This window comes from Lacerta agilis, chromosome 14 (assembly GCF_009819535.1).
Source record: "Lacerta agilis isolate rLacAgi1 chromosome 14, rLacAgi1.pri, whole genome shotgun sequence".
In the NCBI taxonomy this organism is placed as follows: Eukaryota; Metazoa; Chordata; class Lepidosauria; order Squamata; family Lacertidae; genus Lacerta; species Lacerta agilis.
Genome location: NC_046325.1, coordinates 11,599,494 through 11,622,574, shown reverse-complemented (window position 1 = coordinate 11,622,574; position 23,081 = coordinate 11,599,494). Strand labels below are relative to the sequence as shown.

General features: G+C 43.2%; 4 protein-coding genes across 4 annotated transcripts; all 4 read left to right on the top strand.

Moving 5' to 3' along the window:
* The first annotated feature begins 838 nt into the window (after positions 1-838).
* On the top strand, positions 839-1,798 carry LOC117057446 (olfactory receptor 4K3-like). Its single transcript, XM_033168290.1, has one exon. It carries the CDS (start codon positions 839-841, stop codon positions 1,796-1,798), a length of 960 nt encoding a protein of 319 aa, XP_033024181.1.
* Positions 1,799-9,188: 7,390 nt separating this feature from the next.
* Positions 9,189-10,127, top strand: LOC117057445 (olfactory receptor 4K3-like). The gene has a single exon (XM_033168289.1). The coding sequence runs from the start codon at positions 9,189-9,191 to the stop codon at positions 10,125-10,127; it is 939 nt and encodes a 312-aa protein (XP_033024180.1).
* A 5,221-nt stretch (positions 10,128-15,348) lies between these two features.
* Positions 15,349-16,302, top strand: LOC117057444 (olfactory receptor 4K3-like). Its single transcript, XM_033168288.1, has one exon. It carries the CDS (start codon positions 15,349-15,351, stop codon positions 16,300-16,302), a length of 954 nt encoding a protein of 317 aa, XP_033024179.1.
* A 5,412-nt stretch (positions 16,303-21,714) lies between these two features.
* LOC117057443 (olfactory receptor 4K14-like) lies at positions 21,715-22,674 on the top strand. The gene has a single exon (XM_033168287.1). It carries the CDS (start codon positions 21,715-21,717, stop codon positions 22,672-22,674), a length of 960 nt encoding a protein of 319 aa, XP_033024178.1.
* Positions 22,675-23,081: the final 407 nt, after the last annotated feature.

Genomic DNA, 23,081 nt, shown 5'->3' with positions numbered 1-23,081 from the left:
ATGGCTCTATCATATCCACCTCTGTGTGTGTACACAGTCCTGTAATGAAGTTTCAGTCAAACACCCTGCCGGTGGAGCTGCTGCTAAATGAAACCACTGCGTAAGGGCACAAGGCAGTTTCTGCTTTCTTCTCCATGGGCTCCTCTGTGTGGTAACTTCTCCTTGGAATCTCCTCTAATCTTCTGCAGCAGATCTGGAGTACCCAAATGGGTAGTTCTTCAGATATTCCACAAATTTAGATTGTATTTTGGAAAGTGCTCTGCTTCTTAGGAAGATAGATAGTTGGAAAGATGGTGTGTATGTGTGTGAGTTGTAGAAGGACAATATCTTTTAGAGGAACTGCACTGATAGGGAAGGGTCATAGCTCACTAGTAGAGCATCTGCTTTCCATTAAGAAGGTCCCAGGTTCAATCCCTGGCAACTCCAAGTAGGAGTGTGAATTTGCTCCTCTAAAACTCTGAAAAACCACTGCCTGTCAGTGTAAACTATACTGAGCTATATGAACTGATGGTCTGACTCAATATACTGTAAGGCAGCTTCCTCTTTCTCTAAAAGAGGTTTGTGTGTGCACTACAGCCCTTCAGATATCTGTTGAGCGCCCACTCCCATCAGCTAGCTTGGACAATGGTCAGGGTAAAGAGCTGGATTCTGTAGGGCCACAGGTTCTCAACTCCTGGTGCAGATAATACTGAGTTGGATAGAGGAATGGACTTTGTATATGTCATCTTCCTATGTTCCTGCAGCTGACACATAGCTACACCCTTTGCTAAGACTATAAAGTATCTCATTACCACCTCTTTCTCCCTTTCCAGTTTTTACAGTGATTTGCAAGAAGGCAATGGCATGGGGAAACCAGACAATGGTGACTGAGTTTGTCCTGCTGGGCCTCTCTGAAACTTGGGAGGTCCAATTGGTCTTCTTTGTCGTCTTCTTCCTACTCTACATGGCTACTATCTTCATCAACATTCTCATCCTCTCAGCTATTTTCAGATGTCGCCATCTTTCAGATTCGCCCATGTTCTTTCTGCTGGGTCATTTGGCTTTCTTGGACCTCTGCCTGTGCTCCTTTGCCACTCCAAGATCTCTTTTTGATTTCCTCGCCCAACACCATGTCATTTCCTTCCATGGCTGCATGGCACAAATCTTTTTTCTTCATCTCTTTGGAGGTAGCGAGATGCTCCTGCTGATAGCCATGGCCTATGACCGGTACGTGGCCATCTCCCATCCTCTCCATTATGCCACACTCATGAATCGGCGGCATTGCATGGGGCTTGTGCTAGCCTGCTGGACTGGTGGGCTCCTCCACACCACTGTGCAATTGGTTTTTACAATTAAGGCACCTTTCTGTGGGCCCAATCTTGTGCACAATTTCTTCTGTGACCTCCCCTTTGTCATCAAGTTGGCCTGCACTGACACCTACCTCCTGGACGTCATGATGGTCACCAACAGTGGCACTATGTCACTAGTGTCTTTCGTTGCTCTGCTTCTCTCCTATGGATTCATTCTTTATACCATCTGCTCCATGCCCCACTCGAAAAGGACCACAAAGACTGCTTCCACATGTACCTCTCACCTCATTGTGGTCACCATGTACTTTGGGCCCTGTATTTTTATTTACCTGCAGCCATACAGTCAATTCATGGTTGATAAAGTTCTCTGTGTCTTCTACACCTGTGTCACCCCCTTGCTGAACCCAACTATCTATGCTTTGAAGAACAAGGAGATGAAGGTTGCTATGGGAAGCCTGCTGGCAAGGCTTTCTGGGAAGGTTTCCACTCAAGGCCAGCTCTATCATTAGTCAGCATGAGATGGCTACCTCGGGCAGCTTATTTTGGTTGTCACAAAAAAGAGGCAAAATCAATAGTTATTTAATTTACTGCTCACAGTGTGGATAACCCAACTATTGACGCATTAAAAAACAAAGAGATGAAGGCTGTCATTGGCAAGGATTTCTGTTGGCAAGGATTTCTGGACAGGTCTCCACACAGCTGTGACACCTTATGACTTCCAAAACAACTGCCAGCTCTCCTTGAGCAGCCGGAGGGGGGGCTTCCGAAGCTCCACTCTTCCCCTCATTTGTCACAATTGCTGCTTGCCTGTCTGCCTCATTAAGCAACATGGCACAAATTCTAGGCACCGTGAGGTCAGCGGCTGGCAGGGCACTGGGCTGAGAAGCAATAGTCGTAAATCTCTCATCCCGACTGTTGATCAGCATGAAGCAAAACACGGGTTCTGGTAGCGGAAAATTTCTTTGCACCAGCTGACTGCGCAGAAATTTCATCTGCATGAGGTGCTTCTGCAGATCTCCATTCTTTAGCCTTAAATTACTGAGGCGTTGAAAAAAATAACAAAGTGCTTCCAGCAGCTCCCCTTATATGGACATGTTGCAAAGCTTCCCACATTTCTTGCCCGTGAGCCAAGCCATCAACATGAATCAACTACTCGTCTGAGAGAGCCAGAGTAATGGCGGCTTTTGCCTGCCTGTCCCGATCCGTCCAAATTCTAGTTGGAACTTGTAGAATCGGATTCTCAATCACATCATAAATTCTCTGCACGTCTGTGTTCTCTGAACAAATGTACAGAACTGCTACACACTCAAAAGAGAAACTAAACTCCAATAACAATAACACAGGCTGAAGAGATAAGACAAACTTCCTTTCCCACACACTCAGACTTATACACATCATACCAATCCATGCTGAAGCAGCTCAAGGATACATAAAAACCCTAACACCCACCTCTTGAAATTGAATTTGGGTGTCACGAAAGAGCAACAAATTTAATTTACTGATCTTCATGCATTTATACATGGGGTGGAGAAAGTGGTTAGAGAGAAGTTTTCTCCTTTTTTCCTTATTGTAGAACCTGTGCTCATATAGTGGAGCTGAAAATGAAATGCTTCCTTACACAGCACACAGCTGATGGGTGGGGAAGCTAAGTTTTTAAAAGTCTTTTTAAGAAACCTCATTCAACATTAGCTCCACCCCATTCCTAAATTGGTTTGGGCCTGGATGTAGTCCTGGATGTTCTCTGGGTAGCCCCAGGTCAAATGGGGTGCTGTGTGCCACCCTAGGATTTCTTTGATTTTCTACCTCAGCTACTGAAATAACTTGACCAGCCACTGGTGCGCAAAGACCTATGCAGCTTGGGGACCAGGATACTGGAAAGACCATCGCATCCCTTATTTACTAGGCCAGGGCATCTGGCATATATCATCTTATCAGGAGGTCCTGAATATTGTTTTTAATCCAATCAGTATTTATTGATGTTTTAATAAATATTCTATTCTCCTTTACATCTACAGGTGTGGCAGTTGATGTGCTAGACCAGTGTCTGGCTTTGGTAATAGACCGGATGAGAGCCAATAAGTTGAACTTCAATCCAGATAATACAGAGGTACTGTTAGTAGGTGGTTCCCTAGACAGGATGGATGGGAGACTGCTTCCTCTTTTGGGGGTTACTCTCTCTGTGAAGGAGCAGGTACATAACTTGGTGGTGCTCCTGGACTCATTCACTAGGAAGCGTTCTAGATATCTGGGGGTACCAATTACCCATAATTTGAACAAGTTGTAGCAGTCTAATTGGAAAGGTATGAATATGGATATAATACATCAGAATAAATAAGACTCCATTTTGGACAGACTATCCACATCTAAAATTATGATTATACATGATTGATTACTTTTGTTGTTGTTCCAGGATGCTGCCAGTTTGAATACCAACAGTTCATCTGAACAAATGGCATAAAAAAACTTATTAAGTTTATATGTCAATCACACTGATCATATATAAAAATATTTATCATATCTCCATCTATTGATTGGCGATTGGGGCCTTCCTAATTTAAGTAGCTATTAGGAAGCAAGCCAACTTAGCCATATGATGGAATTGATGTCACCAAGTAAGAGAAACCAGTGGTCAACACAGGAGGATATAGAAATTGATGGCGTTCCTATAGGGCAGGCATGTCCAACAGGTAGATCGTGATCTACTGGTAGATCACTGGATGTCTGTGGTAGATCACCGGTAGATCAGTGGTTGCCCACAAAGATGCTAAAAAAACTTGGGCTACCCTAAAAAAAGCTCAACATCTTTACCCTGCACCCCTAAAATGACACGAACCACCAAAAATAGGGCCTTCGTTCCTAAAAATGTCGCTTTCCTCTTCCCAAAAGAAGCTCAACAACTTTTACATGAACCCCCCCAAAAAGGGGGTAGATCACGGCCAGTTTTTAACTCTGTGAGTAGATCACAGTCTCTTGGAATTTGCAGTTACAGGTGGGTAGCCGTGTTGGTCTGCCATAGTCAAAACAAAATCGAAAATTCTTTCTAGTAGCACCTTAGAGACCAACTGAGTTTGTTCCTGGTATGAGCTTTCGTGTGCATGCACACTTATCTGAAGAAGTGTATCTGAAGAAGTGTGCATGCACACGAAAGTTCATACCAGGAACAAACTCAGTTGGTCTCTAAGGTGCTCTTGGAATTTGGCCACCCCTGCTATAGGGGCATTAGCATTAATGAAAAAGAAGTAAGATGAATTACTAACCCCTATGCACTCAAATAATTTAGAATATGGGGGGAAATGGACAAAAGGTTTTGGCCCCAGACTGTCACCTATAATTCTGATACAATGTCATCCTTTACTTCAAAATAGATACAGATCATATAATAGGAATCTATGGAAAGAACACGTTATATTATTTGAAAGATTATTACAGCAAGAGACGGCTTTTTGCAGTAGCAGAGATGCAGGAATGTTTAGGAAATCATCGAATCTCATGGCTGTTAGCATATCAGTTAAGTTCATTTCTTACAAATATGCAAATTAAAATTGAAGCTACAAGAAAACGTTAGTAGCCAAAACTTGGAGAACCTTTCAGTTAATTAAGATTGATCACTGGTATAATATACTCTGGCAAACAGCCAAAAGGAAAGTGGCAAGGAGACGGGGGGGGGGAGATAATGTTTATACTGATTAAATATTCAAATGAAACAACATCTATTACAATATGGCATAGATAAGCAGGCAATACTCCTTAGCTCACTCCTATTGTTCTGTGTCTACCAAATTGATTTATTGAAAAATGCATTGCACTGGTTTACTGTAATCAAATAATTTAAGACTGATTGGCTACCCACAACTGATTTAGCCAGCTGGCTTGTCTTGTCTTGACTGAGAGGTGATTGTCACCAAGAAGGCAGTGATCAAAGGGAAACAAGTAAGAGACAGTGGTGGGGCTGGAGGGAGGGAAGGAAAGAGTGGAAGAGGAAAGAGAATAGGTGAGAAGAATTTAACGTGCCTTCTTGAGTGATCTTGCCAGTGCAGAAGTGGAAGAGCCAGGACTCCTCCTAACCTCGTTGCGGACGTCAAGTGGTAGTCCTCCCATCACCAGCCATGAGGAGAAAGCAGAGCCACCACAGACCTGAAGGCCCAGCCCATGCATAGCTCACCTCCCTGTGGCTCTGGAAGGCAGCCTTGGCAAGGGAGCCTGTTGTAGGGCTGCTGGGATGCACCCCCTCAGAAATCTGGGGTCACAGAAGACACCCCGGAGGCTCCACACCACACTCTGCTTCTGATGGATTGACTTTAGCTCAGATGTCATACTCTTCCATTGTCTCTCGAGACAAGTCAATGTCATCAAGTAAGAGAAACCAGTGGTCAACACTGGAGGATATAGAAATTGATGGCGTTCCTATAGGGGCATTAGCATTAATGAAAAAGAAGCTCCTCCTCCCCTAATTAGAGGTGGATATTATTCCATTGGGACAGGTGGTAGAATCACACACATTTGGGACAGGGAGAGAAAATCACACCCTTATTTATCCTCCCTTTTTATCTCTTACCATCTACCCAGAAAACCAAACCTGAAGTCAGACCAATGCACAATGCGTCCTTCAGGGTAGCTTTGTAAATCTTGCTTTAGTGACAAAAGTATTACTTCCCCCCACTCTTGCTCTGTAAGAGCAGATAAGGCACCAACTAAAGCAGCCCCCTGGGGGGGAAATGAGCAATTAATTACACACACACACACACACACACACACACACACACACACACCACTGTCTCTTGATTTGCTCTTTAGCCTGCCTTTCAAGCAGAGATCACATCCACACAGATAACATAGGCAGAAGAAGAAACTGAATCAAACAGCTCCAGGCTGATGCTGAGCTGAACAGAAGAAGTTGCTCCAGAAAACTTCAAAGAATCTCTGCTGGGATTTGCAGGTGGGTGATATAGACCATTTGAAGGGGTGTTAGATTTGTCAAAAGGCGGGTGCCTTTGGGAAGAATGACACGTTGCAGACTCCTTCAAGGAGCTCTTCAGCAGTTTCTGTCACCTAAACTTCTCATTTCCAACTCCAGCACCTCATATGTCTTTTGGTGGTTGAATTACTGATGGAATATGGGGCAACATGGGAACTGGTCAGCAATGTTATGACATAGTCATTCATCCAGAACACTGGAGAATATGTATTGCATTGATTACTGGGGCGATATGCCTCTGATTGCTGGGGAACAGCAGTGGGAGAGGGCTTATTGCATTCATGTCCTTTTTGTGGGTTTCCCATAGGTGCCGTCAGAAGGCAAAACACTCAGTTATATGGGCACAGCCTGATCAAAAATGGTTTGGGTTCAGCATGTTGTTGGAATCCTGAGGTTAGGGAACTGGTGTTCCCTGCAAAGTGAAATATAAGGTATGAAGAAATCAGAGCTACCATTCCAGATCAGACTGTGGCTTGTATATGTATGTTTATTCCACTTTCCCAACAGTTCCCTAACCGTTGTTTTTTACATTACATTTGAGCTTTCACATGATGCAAAACCCACTTCCAAAATTATAGAGAAATATAGCATAGGTTTAGCACTTATTTCAATACTATTTCCAATGACACCCCCCCCCCGGCAGCAAATAACGTAGAAATTAGCACTAAAGTTTGTGCCATATTCTAGTGTAGGTCTGAAAGTGCCTTCTGCATTGTATGAAAACTCAAAGATGATGTGAAAATTAACATTTAGAGAAACACTGGGAAAGGTGACCATCTAGATGAGGACTCCATTTTCTGAGAGTGCCTAACAAGATGTTCCTTTGTAAGAGAATAACAAAATAAGACATGATAATGCATCTGACGTGGGATGCGGGTGGTGCTGTGGGTTAAAGCACAGAGTCTAGGGCTTGCCGATCAGAAGGTCGGAGGTTCGAATCCCTGCGATGGGGTGAGCTCCCGTTGCTCGGTCCCTGCTCCTGCCAACCTAGCAGTTCGAAAGCACATCAAAGTGCAAGTAGATAAATAGGTACCGCTCCGGTGGGAAGGTAAACGGCGTTTCCGTGTGCTGCTCTGGTTCACCAGAAGTGGCTTAGTCATGCTGGCCACATGACCCAGAAGCTGTACGCTGGCTCCCTCGGCCAATAAAGCGAGATGAGTGCCGCTCCCCGAGAGTCGTCTGCGACTGGACCTAACGGTCAGGGGTCTCTTTACCTTTACCTTTAATGCATCTGAACCTGTTAATAATTCTGTCAGTTTGTTTCTGCCTCTGAACATGGTGTCATGGATAGAAGTTGAGGTGTGTGTGTGTGTGTGTGTGTGTGTGTGTGTGTGTGTAAATTTTATTTTATTCTCTTTTCTTTTAGTCTATTCTATTCTTACTGAATATCACAATATTCTGAGACAATAACTCCTAGAGGTGCCAGAACTTGCCTAGCTAGTTCTTCTTACAGCAGAACACAATGGTTGTAACATCTATAATGCTTTCACATGATGCAAACCCCACTTCCAAAATTATAGAGAAGTATCAGCCTCCTCAATGGAACCCCAAGGTTAACAGAAGTGCCACAAATAAAATAGGGAAACACCAATGAAGCTGAAAGGGGGAACAGATGAAATAAAGTACTTCTGGAGGCAATGATGGCCACCAGCTTGGGTGGCTTTAAAAGAGCATTTGATGCATTCATGGAGGACAGGGCTATCAGAGGCTGCAAGTCATGATGGCTATGGTCTGCCTCCCTGGTCAGAGTCAACATGCTTCTGAATACCACAGCAGGGGAGAATGCTCTTGTGCTCAGGTCCTGCTTACAGGTTTCCCGCAGGAATCTGGTTGGCTACTGTGAGAACAGGGTGGATGTTGTAACTCTAATTACACTTCCAGCAGTGCAAGGAACCATGGAATGGGTGAGGAGGAGAAAGTTCACCAGCTCACATTTCCTTAAAAAAGAGATGGAGGGTGACAACTAAAATCCTAACATGTAGTCACTGCCGCACACCCTGGTGGTGGAGCTGCCACTAAGTAAAGAGCTGTGGAGGGCACAAAGCAGCTTATGCTTTCTTCTCCACAGTTTTCTCTGAATGGTAACTTCTTCTTAGATTATCCTCTAATCTCTGCTGCAGCAGATCTAAAGAACCCAAAGGGATTGTGCTCCAGGCAGTGCTATTTTTCTAGAAAAAGAGGTGCTGGAACTCACTGTGAATGCATCCCTCTTTCTCTTAGAATGGCAATGACACCCATTGTGAATGTTCTGGAACACACCTGCCAGAACTGAGTTCCAGCAAGTTCCCTCTGTTTACACTGTTTTTTTGGAAAGTGGTCTACTTCTTAAGAAGATGGGTAATTAGGGAATTTAGGGTGTATGCACAAAGCTATGGGCACAAGGGCAGTATATTTTAGATGAGCTGATAAGATGAAGGGTCATAGCTCAGCTGTAGAAAGTCCCAGGTTCAATCTCCAGCATTCCTCTTTTGTCAAAAACCCTGTAGTACTACTGCCAGTTACTACAGACTATACTGAGTTAAATGGATCAATGATCTGACTTGAAATATGGCCGCTTGCTGTCATCCTTAAAGGTCGGTCTCTCTCGGGGGGGGGGGCTCCAACTCCCATCAGGCCCAGCAAGCATGCTCAGTTTTTGGGATGATGATGTGAGGTGAAGAACACCAACATCTGAAGAGCTACAGGTTCCCCATCCCTTCTGAAGACAATAGTGAGCTAGATGAAGTGATGGTCTGACTCATTATAAGTCACCTACATATGTTCCTGTGAAGCACGTGGCCAGGAGTCCCAGGACTCAGTCAAGAATAATGTCAGATGATACAAAGGCACACCCTTTGCTGATTTAACCTAAGACTGTGATGGAAGTATCTCATTATTGTCTCCTTTCTCCCTTGCAAATTTTCACAGTGATACGCAAGTAAGGAATGTCAACAAACCAGACAATGGTGACTGAGTTCCTCCTGCTGGGCCTCTCTGAAACCTGGGAAGTCCAAATCTTCTTATTTGTTTTATTCCTTTTCCTCTACATGGCTACACTCTTCACCAACATCCTCATCCTCTCAGCAATTTTCAAGGATCGCCACCTTTCAGACTCACCCATGTTCTTTCTTCTGGGTAACCTGGCTTTCCTGGACCTTTGCATGTCTTCCTTCTCCACCCCAAATCTCATTGATTTTCTTTCCGAACACCATGCCATTTCCTTCCATGGCTGCATGGCACAAATCTTTTTTCTCCATCTCTTTGCAGGCAGTGAGATGCTCCTGCTGATAGCCATGGCCTATGACCGGTATGTGGCCATCGCCCATCCTCTCCGTTATACCTCACTTATGAGCCGGTGCCATTGCATGGGACTTGTGATAGCCTCCTGGGCTGGTGGGCTCCTCCATGCCACTGTGCAATTGAGTTTCATCATTAATGCACCTTTCTGTGGGCCTAATCAGGTGGACAGTTTCTTCTGTGACCTCCCCTTGATCATCACATTGGCCTGCACTGACACCTACCCCCTGGAAGTCATGATGATCACCAACAGTGGCATTATGTCACTGGTGACTTTTGTTGGCTTACTTCTCTCCTACGGATTCATTCTCTACACAATCCGCTCTCGGGGGGCGTCTGAAAGGAGCACCAAGGCTGCTTCCACATGTACCTCTCATCTCATTGTGGTCACCATGTACTTTGGGCCCATTATGTTTATTTACTTGCGTCCATATGCCCGGTTCATGATTGATAAAGTGCTCTCTGTCTTCTACATGTCTGTCACCCCCTTGCTGAACCCAACTATCTATGCTTTGAAGAACAAGGAGATGAAGGCTGCCCTTGGAAATCTGTTGGCAAGGCTTTCTGGGCAGGTTTCCACTCATTGATGGCCCTACTGTTAGGCAGCTTGAGGCAGCCACCTCTAGCAACTGATTTCGGTTGTCACAAAAGAGCAGTAAATTGTCAGTTGTTTATTTTACTGTTCCTGTTGCATTTATACATCATGTGGAGAAAGTGTATAGGGTGGGTTCCCCCCCCCTCCTTCTCTTGTAATTGTAGAACTTGGGCTTATCCAGTCAATCAGGAAAGGAAGTGCTTCTTTACACAGCAACCAATTGAACAATAGATTTTGCTACTACAAGGGATGGCCACCACTTTGGATGCCTTAAATGCATTAGAAAAAATCATGGATGATAAGGCTATCAGTGGCTACTGCTGATGATAGCTACATTACCTGCAGTATCCAGAAAATTCTATGGTAATAACAATATGTTGAACATGAGGTGAATCACACAACAGTGATAATACCATTGTTGGAGTTCCATCTGGATCGCACCAGCACAAGTATACTCATGTGGAGTTGTTCTTATGGACTTAATTCAGAAGTATTTGGACTGTTTGGGTTTGAGATACTGAGTTGCGTATGTCATTATTATTTTGGCATTGGAGATATCATTTAAAATTCTGTTTATTAGAAGGTGCTGAAATGTCATTTATTACTGTTAATGAATTTTTGTAAACCACATACAGAGTTGTTCAGCTTGTGTTTTATCTCTCTGTATTCCTTGGGCATGGTATAGATCTACGTCTGGGACAAGTACTCGTTGGTTAGAAAAGCCCAACAGAGATTTAAATCACAAGATATGCAGCAAAGTAAAATGTAGCAATCGAGGCTGTTAGACTTTTAAAATGCCCCCTTTTAAGCTGTTCCCAAAGTTCCCATCTTCCCTTAGCATAGAAAGAGTCCACACATTTGTTAAGTTACACATGGTTTGCTTACAAACGCTTCAAAGGTCAGATTCATGTGCTTTTCCATACAGCAGTCTGAAAACATGGGCATTAAAACTTAGGTTTCAAAGTGGTGAGTGTTTCTGAATCATTTGTATAGAAATCATTTGTATATATATATATATATATTGTTTAAGCCACATGGTCTTAGTTTGGTGCAACCAACTCAGACCTCTTTACTAGTAGGGTTCACATGGTAGAATGAAGGCAGAACAGGGAGCTTGATAACCTTTCCTACAAAGGTGATGGGGAGTGACTCTAGTTAAACCTAGCAAGACAGCTTACTTTATGGTTTTAACCCCTTCATGCATCAATTAGACTTAAGCATGTTGGTTATATGAGGCTGGTTATCCCACACCTTCTTCATAGGAAGGCAGGAACCTACCTTATACTGAATCAGACCATTAGTCCATCTCCACAGTATTGTCTATACCAGCTGGCTGTGGCTACCCGGGGTTTCAGACAGGGGTCTCCTCCAGCCCTGAAACTCAAAACAATTGCAAGGGCAGTTTTATGAGTCCAGAAGACTCAGAGTTCCTGGTCCTGACTTCTGACTTCAACTTACACGCATACACAGAGCTGCAGGAACAAATCTCCAGTCCTGAGATAGTTCAATGACATCTATTCTAATTTCTTGTGGTTTCTATAGCTAAGTGTTACAGTTCACTACTTTCTTCTCCACTTGGAAAGGGCCCTTTATTTCTTCAGATTGAGGAGTACAAATGTATCAGGATATTAGAATTAAAATGGACTCGTGGAGGTATTGCATTGCATGGATTAGACCATTGTGACTGAAGCCTCATTTTCTCCCTCCCCGGCATAATAAAAATTTGCCTTTTAAATTGTCTGTCTTGTGAATTTCTGGATTGAGAACTGTTTAGGTACATTTTGCAGACAAGGACCATTTGATTCACACAAAGATCTACCTCTCAGAAATCTTGCTAATCTTGTTATTCACTTGGAATCCTATCCTTCCTTCCTTCCTTCCTTCCACCCAGATTGGAACAGTTTGAAATGATTCTATTGGTGGAGTTGGTGAAATCATGCATTCAAGAAAGGGGTAGAAAATCGCAGCCTTCTCTCTTCCCATCTTCTTTGATCCCTTGCCATTTACCAAGGGAAATAAACCAGAACCTAAACCAGGACCATGCACCCTTGAGGGACGCCATGTAACATTTACCACAGTGACAAAGTATTACCTTTTCCACTAGCTCCCTAGGAGCAGATAAGGCACCAGCTTCAGCAGTCTCCTTTCAAAAAGAACGAGCAATTAATTCTACACATTCCATTGACTGTTAATTTACTCTTCATCCTACTTCTCAAGCAGCTATATCATCCACACAGATATCCACAGCCCCACACCACTCACGGGCAGAAGAAGAAACTGGATCAAATAGGTTCATGCTGATTCTGAGTTAGACAGAAGAAGTGGCTGCAGAAAACATTAAGACATTTCTGCTGGGATTTGCAGGTGGGTAAAAACCTAGTTGAGGATGCATTAGATTTCTCCAAAAGGCAAGTGCAAAATTCTGCAAAGTATTACTTTGTAGACTCCTCCAAGGAGCTCTCCTGCAGTTTCATCTGCTAATCTCCTCTCTCTATCTCCAGCACTCCACATGCCTTTTGATGGGTAGATTCCTGATAGGGGTAATATGGCTACTGGTCAGCATTATTAGGATGTAATTGTCCACCCAGAATACTGAAGACTATATATAGTGCCTCCAGAAACAGGTGGCATACTTCTAAATGCTGGGAAAGGGCAGCAGGAGAGGACTATTGCATATCATGTCTTTTTGTGAGTTTCCCATAGGTGTCTAGTTGACCACTGTCAGAACATTCCACTAGATTGCTACAGCCTGATCTGGAATGGTTCAGTCTCAGCATACTTTTGGAACAATGAGCTTAGGGAAGTGATATTCCTTGCTAAGCAAAATATAATAATTTGATGAATTAGGACTACTATTCCAGATCACACTGTAATCATCTGGCTGAACACCTATTTACAATTCTTCCAGAATTCCTGCACCTGGTTCTCTAGACATGATGTAATGGGTGGAAGTCACTGAGATATCTATTTATATACCACTTGATCATAAAAAGCTCTCAAAGTGGTTTACAAAGTCTGTGTGTTTGTGTGCATTTGTGCAATTCATTATTACTGAACATTACAATATGCTGAAGGAATAAATCTCACAAGCTACCCATGAGTTCTCTAGCTGCTTCTTTTTACTTTGCATAATGGAATATCATGGCTGCACCATCTGTGGTCCTGTCTAATAGTGATCTTGGCACCAAAAAGTGATGTAGCTAAAACAGGACCACTGAGAAACGAAAGGGAAGGGTCAGCATCCTTGGTAGAACCCCAAGGTCATCAAAAGTGAAAACAAAATTATTTCAGTTACAGGTGGGTAGCCGTGTTGGTCTGCCATAGTCAAAACAAAATCGAAAATTCTTTCTAGTAGCACCTTAGAGACCAACTGAGTTTGTTCCTGGTATGAGCTTTCGTGTGCATGCACACTTCTTCAGATACTTCTTCTTGGTATCTGAAGAAGTGTGCATGCACTTCTTCTTGGTATCTGAAGAAGTGTGCATGCACACGAAAGCTCATACCAGGAACAAACTCAGTTGGTCTCTAAGGTGCTACTAGAAAGAATTTTCGATTTTGTTTAAAATTATTTCAGGTTATTATTATTATTAATAATCATTATTACCCCCACCCATCCAGCTGGGCCACCCCAGCCACTCTGTGAAGCTTACAGCATATATAGAAACATAGTAAACACTAATGAAACTGAATGATCATTCAGGATGGATGAAGGAAAATAATTCAGGAAGCAGCAATGGTCGCTAACGTGGATAGCTTTAAAAAAAGGATTAGACACATTTATGAAGGACGATGCCATCAATGGCTACTGGTCATGATGGCCAAACTCTACCTCCATGGTCGGAGGCAGTATGCTTCTGAATACTAGTTGCTGGAATCCACAGCAGAGAAGTGTGCTCTTGTGCTCAGGTCCAGTGATCACAGAAAGCTAACTGCCTATTGCTATTTTCAAGGTGGGGGTGGAAAGATGGTGAGCTAGAAGAGTGAGAATACAATGGAGGTTACAGGAAGAGGAGATGGCTAAGTAGGACAGTGAAGGACTCCTCATTCCCTTCTCTTCCCTTCTCTTCCCTTAATGTTTATAGAAAAGGTTACACCTATCTGAGAGCCACTAAGAATAGAATGGGTAAGGAAGAGGAACATCAGGTCTCCAGTCTACCAGCCCACATTTCCTGAAAAAGAGGCGGGGGTGGAAAACCTATCAGAATGGTGGGTGGGGTGAAACCAAGGACTAGGATGGATTTTAGAAAGAGATGAAAAGAGGAGAGGCATTCCACTTTAAGATAAACTTTTAAACAACACAGCATTCATAGATACAATTAAGTAATGAAGATAGACAAAGGAATACATTCAGAGCACTCCTTGTGTCTATAAAAGGAGTCCGGAGATGCTGCTAAAAGGAGATGGTGGAGCTGTTGCTAAATAAAAGAGGTGTGAGAGGACACAAAGCTAATTGTGCTTTCTTCATACTAATCAATGGATGGTAACTTCTGCTTAGAATTTCCTGCAATCTCCTTCTGTAGCAGCTCTGAAGACGCTTGTTACATTGCATTTTGCAAAGTGGTCTACTTCTTAGGAGGGCTGATAGTTGGTGACTTCAGGTGCTTGTGTCTATACAAAACGTGGGGAAATGGGCAGGATGTTTTAGAGGAGCTGATAAGACAGGGAAGGATCATAGCTCAGAAGCAAGACAGGGAAGGATCATGGCTCAGAGGCAAAGCATCTGCTTTGTATTCAGATTGTCACAGATCCAGTGCCAAACATGTGAATTTCCTTGTGTCTAAAACCCTGAAGAAACACTGCCAGTTACTGCAGACTATAACTGAGCTAAATGGTCAAATGATCAATATAAGGTACCTTGCTGTCTTCTTAAAAGGGGGAGGGGTGTAAATCACAAAGACAGGCAACCTACGGCCCTTTGGGTTACAGTTCCCATCAGTCTCAGCCATTGTGGTCTGAAGGGCTACAGGTTCCCTATCCCTTGGGCAGTTGTTGCTGAGTAAGATGGAGCAACAGTCTGACTCACTATAACTCACCTTTCTATATTCCTATGATAACATATGATCCGCTATGACTGTAGTCTCAGGACACAGCCAAGAATAATGGAAACAGACAAAAGGATGCTCCTCTTCACTGATTTAAGACTCTGATAGAAGTATCTCATTACCATCTTCTTTCTCACTTCCCAATTTTCAGTGATATGCAAGAAGTGGACGATGGAAGCAAACCAGACAGTGGTGACCGAATTTATCCTGCTGGGCCTCTCTCAAACCTGGGAAGTCCAAATCTTCTTATTTCTCTTATTCCTCATCCTCTACATGGCTAGTATCTTCACCAACATTCTTATCCTCTCAGCCATTTTCAGCGATCACCACCTTTCAGACTCACCTATGTTTTTTCTGCTGGGTCAACTGGCTTTCCTGGACCTCTGCTTGCCCTCTTTTGCCATTCCAAATTTCTTTGATTTCCTTGTCCAACACCATGTCATTTCCTTCCATGGCTGCATGGCACAAATCTTTTTTCTCCATCTCTTTGCAGGCAGTGAGATGCTCCTGCTGATAGCCATGGCCTATGACCGGTATGTGGCCATTGCCCATCCTCTCCGTTATGCCTTACTCATGAACCGGAACCATTGTGTGGGGCTTGGGCTTGCTTCCTGGGCTGGTGGGTTCCTGCATGCCACTGTGCAACTGGGTTTCATCATTAATGCACCTTTCTGTGGACCCAATCAAGTGGACAGCTTCTTCTGTGACCTCCCCTTGATCATCAAGTTGGCCTGCACTGACACCTTCCCCCTGGAAGTCATGATGGTCACCAACAGTGGCATTATGTCACTGGTGTGTTTCATTGGCCTGCTTCTCTCATATGGATTCATTCTCTACACAATCCACTCCAGGAGCCCTTCTGAAAGGAGCACCAAGGCTGCCTCCACGTGTACCTCTCACCTGATTGTGGTCACCATGTACTTTGGGCCAATTATGTTTATTTACCTTTGTCCATCCACCATGCTCATGATTGATAAAGTGCTCGACATTATCTCCCTTTTTGTCACCCCTTTGCTGAACCCAACTATCTATGCTTTGAAGAACAAGGAGATGAAGGCTGCCCTTGGAAGTCTGTTGTCTAGGCTTTCCGGACAGGTCTCCACTCAGAGCCATCCCCACCATTAAGTGGCTTGATATGGCCTCCTCTAGCACCTGATTTAGGCTGTCACTATGGAGTCTCAAATCACTAGTTACTTAATTATTTGCATTTATACACAGTCTAGAGCAGTGGTGTCCAAACCTTTTTCAAAGAGGGCCAGATTTGATGAAGTGAAGGGTCGTGAGGGCCAACCAAAGGGCCAACCAAAGTCGTTAACCTTTTTTTAGTATTGAAGTTGTTGAGGTTTTTTTTTAGGATTTTACCCCAGGAAATAAACTGCCACAGGGGCTGGATTAAACCAACCAATGGGCCAGATTAGGTCCCCAAAACGGACTTTGGACATGCCTGGTGTAGAGAAAGTGGATAGAGAGACATTTTCCTCCTGTTTTAATTCTAGAACCCAGACTCAACCAGTGGAGCTGAAAAGGATATATTTCTTTGTGCATCACACAGCTGAACAATGGGAATTACGACCATATGATGACCACCAGTTTGGGTATCTTTAGTGGATTAGACAAATCTATGGAGGATAGGGCTATCAGTGGCTACTACTCAGTGTTTTTCTAGAAGAAGAGGTGCTAGGACTCACAATGAACACCTTCATTTTCTTAGAATGGTAAGAGGTGCTGGAACAGAGTTGCTGTGATTTCCCCCTGAAAAAAGCCCCGCTTCTACTATAGATAGCTCTATTACCTCCAGTTTCTCTCCCCAGAGAGAGTGATCTTAAGCAACATGCTGGTTCACAATTGCGAAACTTAGCTTCTCCTCCAACATGCTGGGAGCTCCTTCTGTCTACATGCTGAGCTGGATCTCTTCCCTGCCTGCTGACTCTAGTGACACAGAGACTCAGGTTTCATTTCCTGCTGACTGAAGGCTCATCCATACTTCCTCCTTGTCCCAACACTTCTCCTTGTGGAAACCTGATCTTTACCTCTGAATTAGGTTTTCCATGAATTTACGTTTGCTCCGACTGAGGTCTCGTCCACATTTCTGCTTGTCCTGGGCCTAGAAACAATGGGTCTGAGCATTTTTTCTGTTCATTCATAGCTTTCTAGGCCTGTGTCTGAGCAGTTTTTCCTTTGCTCCTGGAAAATCTGATTGCTGTTTGTTCCAATTTAGCACTAAAGATTGGGCAAACAGAGGGGAAAGCAGCAGGGCAAACAGAAGGGTGTATAAGCCCTAAGCTGTAAACAGTGGGCTTTCCTGGGGAAAGCAGTTGGGCAAACAGAAAAACACTCGGACCAAGCACAGGACAAGCAGAAAACTTCTTAGCACAGGACAATAGGAAGTGTGGACAAGCCCAGAGACAACTCACATACACATAACAGCAAGATAGTTGCAAGGCCCAAGTGAGGTCATTGCATTCTTTCCTATTCTCTTGGGGCTTCAGTAATTTAGGGTTATGCTCCATCATTTTGTTTTCCACTTTAAAACAACTCTTTTTCTTTCTTTCTTTAGATTAAGCATTGTGAATGTATTAGGATTAAAACGAACCCATTATTGTCTTGCATCACACTGATTGCATTGTATTAACTTAAATCTCAATTTCCCATAATGACACAGTTTAAAAAGTTCCATTTTTAAATTGTTTGTGTTGTGAATTTCTGGCATTAGAACTGTTTAGGCATGTATTTGACTCACACAAAAGTTCTACCTCTCACAAATGCCTGTTTTGAGGTTCGTGGATGCATGTTCATAGAGGCACATATAATAATGGTGGCAGCTGGGAAATAGTTTAGCCACAAATCATCTTGCTACTGTTGTTACCCACTTAATATCCTGCACTTTCTTTCCTCTTGATTGGTACAGCTGGACATTATTCAGTTGCTGGAGGTGGTGGAATCACGTATTCAAGAAAGAGGTAGAAAATCAAACCCTCTTTCTCCCCATCTTTTCTTCTCCCTTGCCATCTATCCTGGAAACCAAACCAGAAGTCAAATCAACACACAATACACCCCTGAGGACACCTGTGTACCTTAGTGACAAAGTATTGCTTCTATTGCTAGCTCTCTTGAAGCAGAAAATGCACCAGCTAATTCATTTCAAAAAGAATGAACAATTAATCACACACACACACACACACACACACACACACACACACTTCACTAACTCTTGATTTGCTCTTCACCCTGCCTTTTAAGCAGAGATCTCATCCACACAGGTATCTCATCCTGTCACCACTCATAGGCAGCAGATGGAACTAGAAGAAAGTTATCCATACTGACGCTGAGCTTTACAGAATAAGTTGCTGCAGAAAACCTCAAGGAATATATGCTGGGATTTGCAGGTGGGTAAAAAAAATAATAGTTGAGGGTGTATTAGATTTTTCCAACAGGCAGGTGCAAAACTCTGGGGCAAGTGACATTTTGGAGACTCCTCCAAGGAGCTGTCCAGCAGTTTCCAACTGCTAATCTTCCCTTTCCCCCTCTCTAACTCCAGTGCTCCACATGCTTTTTGGTGACTAGATTACCCATGGACATGGGTGTATTTTCAGGACTGGTCAGCATTATAAGGATGCAACTGTCCACCAAGAACCCTGGGGACTATATTTAGTACCTTCAGTTTTGGAGGTGGTGTGCCTTTAAATGCTGGGGGGACAGCTAGAGAGGGCTATTGCACCCATGTTCTTTTTATGGGTTTACCATAGGCATCTGGTCTTACCACTGTCAGAAGACTCAACCAGATGGCCGGAGCCTGATCTGGAATAGATCATTCCCAGCATGTTGTTGGAATATTGAGGTTAGAGAAGTTGTGTTCCTTGCTAAGGAAAAACTTAAGAACTTGAGAAATCCAGTCTACCATTCCACATCAGACTCTGACCATCTAGCTGAGGACTCAGTCTCTTGACAGTGCCTACCTAGATTCTTGTTCGGAAGGAATTCACAAAATAGAGCATGATAGTGGCAAATGGTATGTTAATCATTCTGCCACTGGTGTCCCCCCCCCTGCCTCGAACATAGAGATTTAACACCCGGTCCTGTGACTAGAAATGTGGCACAAAAGGAAGTCTGGATGAACTCTCTGCAAACACAGTGCTACGATCCACTTTTTTGTCACACACCCTGGTAGTGGAGGAGCAGCTGCTGAAACCTGCTGTGAGAGGACACAGAGTAGCTCCAGCTTTCTTTTCTACAGTGTCCTCTGGAGGGTAAGTTCTCCTTAGATTCTCCTTTAATTTCCTTCTACAGCAGCTCTGAGGAACCCCAAACAGCTGTGCTCCAAGCACCTCACATTGCATCTTGGAATATGAACTGATTCTTAGGAAGAGGAATAGTTGACGAGCATACAAAACTTTAGGCAGAAGGATAGCATATTTTAGAGGAGTTGGTGAGATGTGGAAGGGGACAGCATCTGCTTTGCATGCATCAAGTCTCAGATTGAATCCCCAGCATTTCCAGAAAGGGTTGTGGATTTTCTCCTGTCTGAAACCCTGACTGAGCTAAATGGATCGATGGTCTGACACAAAATAAGGAGCTTCCTATCTTGCTAAAACACGCACACACAAGAATTGTACTAGTTTTCAAAAGAAATAATAAAATCAGCTTTTTTCATTTGCTAATGAACATGCATACCAACAACTTTTATTAGGGGAATTTCACACTTTTGTGTTCAGAGAAAATAATTCCATAATTAATTGAGATAACTCAAAATAAAGAAAATAACTCAAAAGAAAATAATTGTAAAAGACAAAAAGGAAGAGGGGCAAAAAAAAAAAAATCTGTTGAGAATTTACTTCACTCCTGAAACTCCATTTAGTGTTAGTTAGTTAGTTAGTTAGTTAGTTAGTTAGTTAGTTATTGGTTATTGCTGTATCTCAGTTTAGGTTTTTGTGTTTAAGTTTTGCAATTCAACTCCTTTTTGAACCTGCATCTATTTCTTTTGTTCATCTACTTTCTGCTACATTATTTCCAGATTCTTCAAATATTGATTTGACATACATCTTTTGTTGCTCCATTAAAGAAAGTTACAAGACCTGATCCAGAGGGCCTTCTCATGTTTCCCCTGCATACGCTAATGTCTAGCCTCTTTGAATTCATAAGCATTCTGAATAGATTTTATAGCGTTCCATTCTTCATTCCAATATACAATTAGCTTAGAAGTTATGCCCCATTTGTACTTTATGTCCTATTGTTTGAGTAGAGATGTTTTTTAAAATTCAATTCCCTTCTTTTATTCAAAACATGAGGGAGTATGATTGCAAGTCTCTCAATACGGTCCCCATTTAGAAGCTATTTCTTTCTTACCCAGTCCCTAAAACTAGTGGATTCTTTGACACATAGACTGGTGAACTTAAGCAAACTGTATCTTGGAGTGATTGCCCTTCTTTTTGGGTCATGTTTGATTTTCTTGTCACTCAAACTGTGATTCAATACAAAGCAGCTTCCTATCATCCTAGAAAACAATAACCTTGTGTCTAAATCAATGTTAGGGAACCTTTGAACATTTAGATAATTGGTGGGGGTGGGGTGGGGTGGGTTAGGGTGTGTACAAAAGTTTGGGCAGAAGGGCAGTATATCTTAGTTGAGCTGATAAAATGGAGAGGGGGTTTAGAGCATCTGGTTTACATTCAGTTGGTGCGGTTCGATTCCTGGCATCTCCAGGTACGTTTGTGAATTTATTGTGTCTAAAACACGGAAAAGCAACTATCAGTCGGTGTAGACTGTATTAAGCAGGACTGCCAACTTGAATAAAATATTGTGGGTGCCCAGGTAAGCCCCGCCTTGCATAATTGATCACATGATGCAGTCCTCACAGACAATTTGAATGGCTATTTCCATCAACTTTGTGGGAGCATAGCCCCCTCAAATATTTTATTGTGGGTGCAGAAGCTTCCATAGCCCCCTAGGAGTTGGCTTCTATGGCGCTGAGCAAAATGGACTGATGGTCTCACTCAATGAAAGGCAGGTGTGTGTGTGTGTGTGTGTGTGTGTGTGTGTAGGAAAGGGAACAAGACTTTCATATATATTTTTTGCTTCCATCAACCCAAGCAGAATGGTCAGTGGCCAAAGGTAAATGGATTTGGAGTCCAATAACAAATGCAAGGACACCGATTCCCCATCTCCACTGCAGACATAAGTGAGCTCGTTGGAGCCATGGCTTTGCTCTGTTTAAGTCATTTTCAGATGTTCCTATGAAAAATGGGACTGGAGTCTCAGGTCCGAGTCAAGAAGAAGCTGCAATGAGGTGGTGGGAAGTCATGGGTGAAGAAATGTGGATATTGCTTGGATTTGTTTTATATTTAATATATGTTAAAGTATGGATTGGAATATGTAACTGTCTAATGAAAGAAAATCAAATAAAAAAGAATAAAAAAAGAATAATGGCAGATAACACAAAGATGCACTTTTTGCTGATTTCACCGAAGACTGTGATGGAAGCATCTCATTACTGTCTCCTTTCTCCTTTTCCAATATTCACAGTGATATGCAAAAAAAGGAATGCTGGGTGTAAACCGGACAATGGTGACTGAGTTTGTCTTGCTTGGCCTTTCTGAAACCTGGGTAATCCAACTCTTCTTCTTTGTCTTCTTCCTCCTCATCTACATGGCCACTGTCTTCAGCAACACTCTCATTTTCTCAGCCATTTTCAGGGATCACCGTCTTTCAGATTCACCCATGTTCTTTCTGCTGGGTCACTTGGCTTTCCTGGACCTCTGCCTATCCTCCTTTGCCATCCCAAGATCTCTCTTGGATTTCCTTGCCCAACATCATGTCATCTCCTTCCAGGGCTGCATGGCACAAATCTTCTTTCTCCATGTGTTTGTAGGCAGCGAGATGCTCCTGCTGGTAGCCATGGCAATTGACCGGTATGTGGCCATTTCCCATCCCCTCCGTTATGCCTCACTCATGAGCCGGCCTCATTGCATGGCACTTCTCCTTGCTTCATGGGCTGGTGGGCTCCTCCATGGCACTGTGCAATTAGGTTTCATTATTAATGTGCCTTTCTGTGGGCCCAATCAAGTGGACAGTTTCTTCTGTGACCTCCCATTGGTCATCAAGTTGGCTTGCATTGACACAAATCCCTTGGAGATCATGATGGTCACCAACAGTGGAATTTTGTCACTAGTTTCTTTTATTGGCCTGCTCATCTCATACGGATTCATCCTCTACACAATCCACTCCAGGGGTCCCTCTGAAGGGACCACCAAGGCTGCCTCCACATGCACCTCTCACCTGATTGTGGTCACCATGTACTTTGGGCCCTGTTTGTTTATTTACCTGCGTCCATCAGCCCGGTTCATGATTGATAAAGTGCTTTCTGTCTTCTATACCTGTGTCACCCCCTTGCTAAACCCAACCATCTATGCTCTGAAGAACAAGGAGATAAAGTCTGCCATTAGAAGCCTTTCTGCAAGGCTTTCTGGGCAGGTTTCAACTCAGGGACGTCCCCACCATTAGACAGCATTAGGCGGCCACCTCTAGTAGCTGATTTTGGCTGTCACAGAATAATAGCAAATGGCCAGTTATTTCATTCACTGTTCCGATGCATTTATACATGGTGGAAAAATTTAGTAAGGAGAAATTCCCCACATCTCCTGATTGTATAACCCAGGCTCATCCAGTGGAGCTGAAATATTGCACATTCTTGAACAATAGACTTTGCTGTCACGTGGGATTGTCAACAGTTTGGATGAAGGCCAATCCAAACTGGATTATGCAAAGCTTGTGCCAAGTCGAATGAAGACAAGGACAGATTGTCCCATTTTCAGATGGGCCATGTGGAGTGATCTGGAGATTTCAGGGGTTGAGTGGTGGGTGGGAAGGCTGCCAGTGTCTATTTCACCACCATGTTCCCTGCAGAAACC

Coding starts and splice junctions, on each gene's coding strand:
- LOC117057446 (XM_033168290.1), top strand. CDS start 839: ATGGCATGGGGAAACCAGACAATGGTGACTGAGTTTGTCCTGCTGGGC.
- LOC117057445 (XM_033168289.1), top strand. CDS start 9,189: ATGTCAACAAACCAGACAATGGTGACTGAGTTCCTCCTGCTGGGCCTC.
- LOC117057444 (XM_033168288.1), top strand. CDS start 15,349: ATGGAAGCAAACCAGACAGTGGTGACCGAATTTATCCTGCTGGGCCTC.
- LOC117057443 (XM_033168287.1), top strand. CDS start 21,715: ATGCTGGGTGTAAACCGGACAATGGTGACTGAGTTTGTCTTGCTTGGC.